We start from the raw sequence: 1,339 nt of genomic DNA, 5'->3' as shown, positions 1-1,339 counted from the left end.
CCCGTGCCCCCCCCTCCCACCTGCGCACCCTGCTCGCTCTCCCCTCTCCTGAGGACCCTGATCGCCGCCCTGTCCCCGCAGCGCCGGGGTGGGCCGCACTGGCTGCTTCATCGTCATCGACGCCATGCTGGAGCGCATCAAGCCAGAGAAGACGGTGGACGTGTACGGCCACGTGACGCTCATGCGGTCCCAGCGCAACTACATGGTGCAGACCGAGGACCAGTACAGCTTCATCCACGAGGCCCTGCTGGAGGCCGTGGGCTGCGGCAACACGGAGGTGCCCGCCCGCAGCCTCTACGCCTACATCCAGAAGCTGGCCCAGGTGGAGCCCGGCGAGCACGTCACCGGCATGGAGCTCGAGTTCAAGGTGGGAAAGGGCTGAGGAGCGGAGACTGACAGCACCCCCAGCGATGGGGACAGGGTGTGGGGTGGTGATCCCTGCGACCGTGTACCCTCGGGGCTCGGGCTGGAGGCTGTTCTGATGCCAGCCCCGCCTCCTCGCCCCCCAGCGGCTGGCCAACTCCAAAGCCCACACCTCCCGCTTCATCAGTGCCAATCTGCCTTGTAACAAGTTCAAGAACCGCCTGGTCAACATCATGCCGTACGAGAGCACGCGGGTCTGCCTGCAGCCCATCCGGGGCGTGGAGGGCTCCGACTACATCAACGCCAGCTTCATCGATGGCTACAGGTACCCGCCTGCGCCTGGCGACACCGGGCCCCAGAGGGTCCCAGCCTGGTCCCCAGGGGCCTCCGTTCTCGCTTGGGAGTCGAAGCGGCACAGACACTGCCCGCCTCGCCAGGCACAGCTGAGGCAGAGGGAGGGCTGCCGTCCATAACGGGGCCTCCGTTCTCGCTTGGGAGTCGAAGCGGCACAGGCACTGCCCGCCTCGCCAGGCACAGCTGAGGCGGAGGGAGGGCGTCGTCCAGGCTGTTGGCTGAGGGCTGCCGTCCATAATGGGGTCCGTCTTCCCTTTTACACCCGCGGTTCTGTCTGAGCAGTTCTGTCCCCCAGGGGAAATGTGGCCAAATCTAGGGACTTTTTAAAAACATGTAAACTTGTATGGATTTAGGAGAGAGAGAAACGTCGATGATGAGAGAGGATCATTGATTGGCTGCCCCCTGCATGCCCCCCACCGGGGATCGAGCCCAAATGCAACCTGGGCATGTGCCCTGACCAGGAATCAAACCCTGACCTCCTGGTTCATAGGTTGAGGGTCAGCCACTGAGCCACACGGGCTGGGCTAAGGACGTTTTTGATTGTCGTGATTTGAATACGTGCGGAGGGGAGAGGTGGCTACCACTGGCATATAGTGGGTGGGGGCCAGGGATTTTGCCCAGA

General features: G+C 63.6%; 1 protein-coding gene across 1 annotated transcript in view; it reads left to right on the top strand.

The window, feature by feature from the left end:
- The window catches only part of PTPRS (protein tyrosine phosphatase, receptor type, S), a 62,428-nt gene that overhangs the window by 56,564 nt on the left and 4,525 nt on the right, over nucleotides 1-1,339 (top strand). The window contains exons 24-25 of the mRNA XM_014531865.1: nucleotides 82-367; nucleotides 510-725. Coding sequence (XP_014387351.1) covers nucleotides 82-367; nucleotides 510-725 — 502 coding nt within the window. The remainder of the gene's footprint in view (nucleotides 1-81; nucleotides 368-509; nucleotides 726-1,339) is intronic.

Source organism: Myotis brandtii, unplaced genomic scaffold (assembly GCF_000412655.1).
Source record: "Myotis brandtii unplaced genomic scaffold, ASM41265v1 scaffold827, whole genome shotgun sequence".
NCBI classification, from domain to species: Eukaryota; Metazoa; Chordata; class Mammalia; order Chiroptera; family Vespertilionidae; genus Myotis; species Myotis brandtii.
Note: the sequence above shows the minus strand (reverse complement) of the source record. Positions and strands in the feature narration are given on the sequence as shown.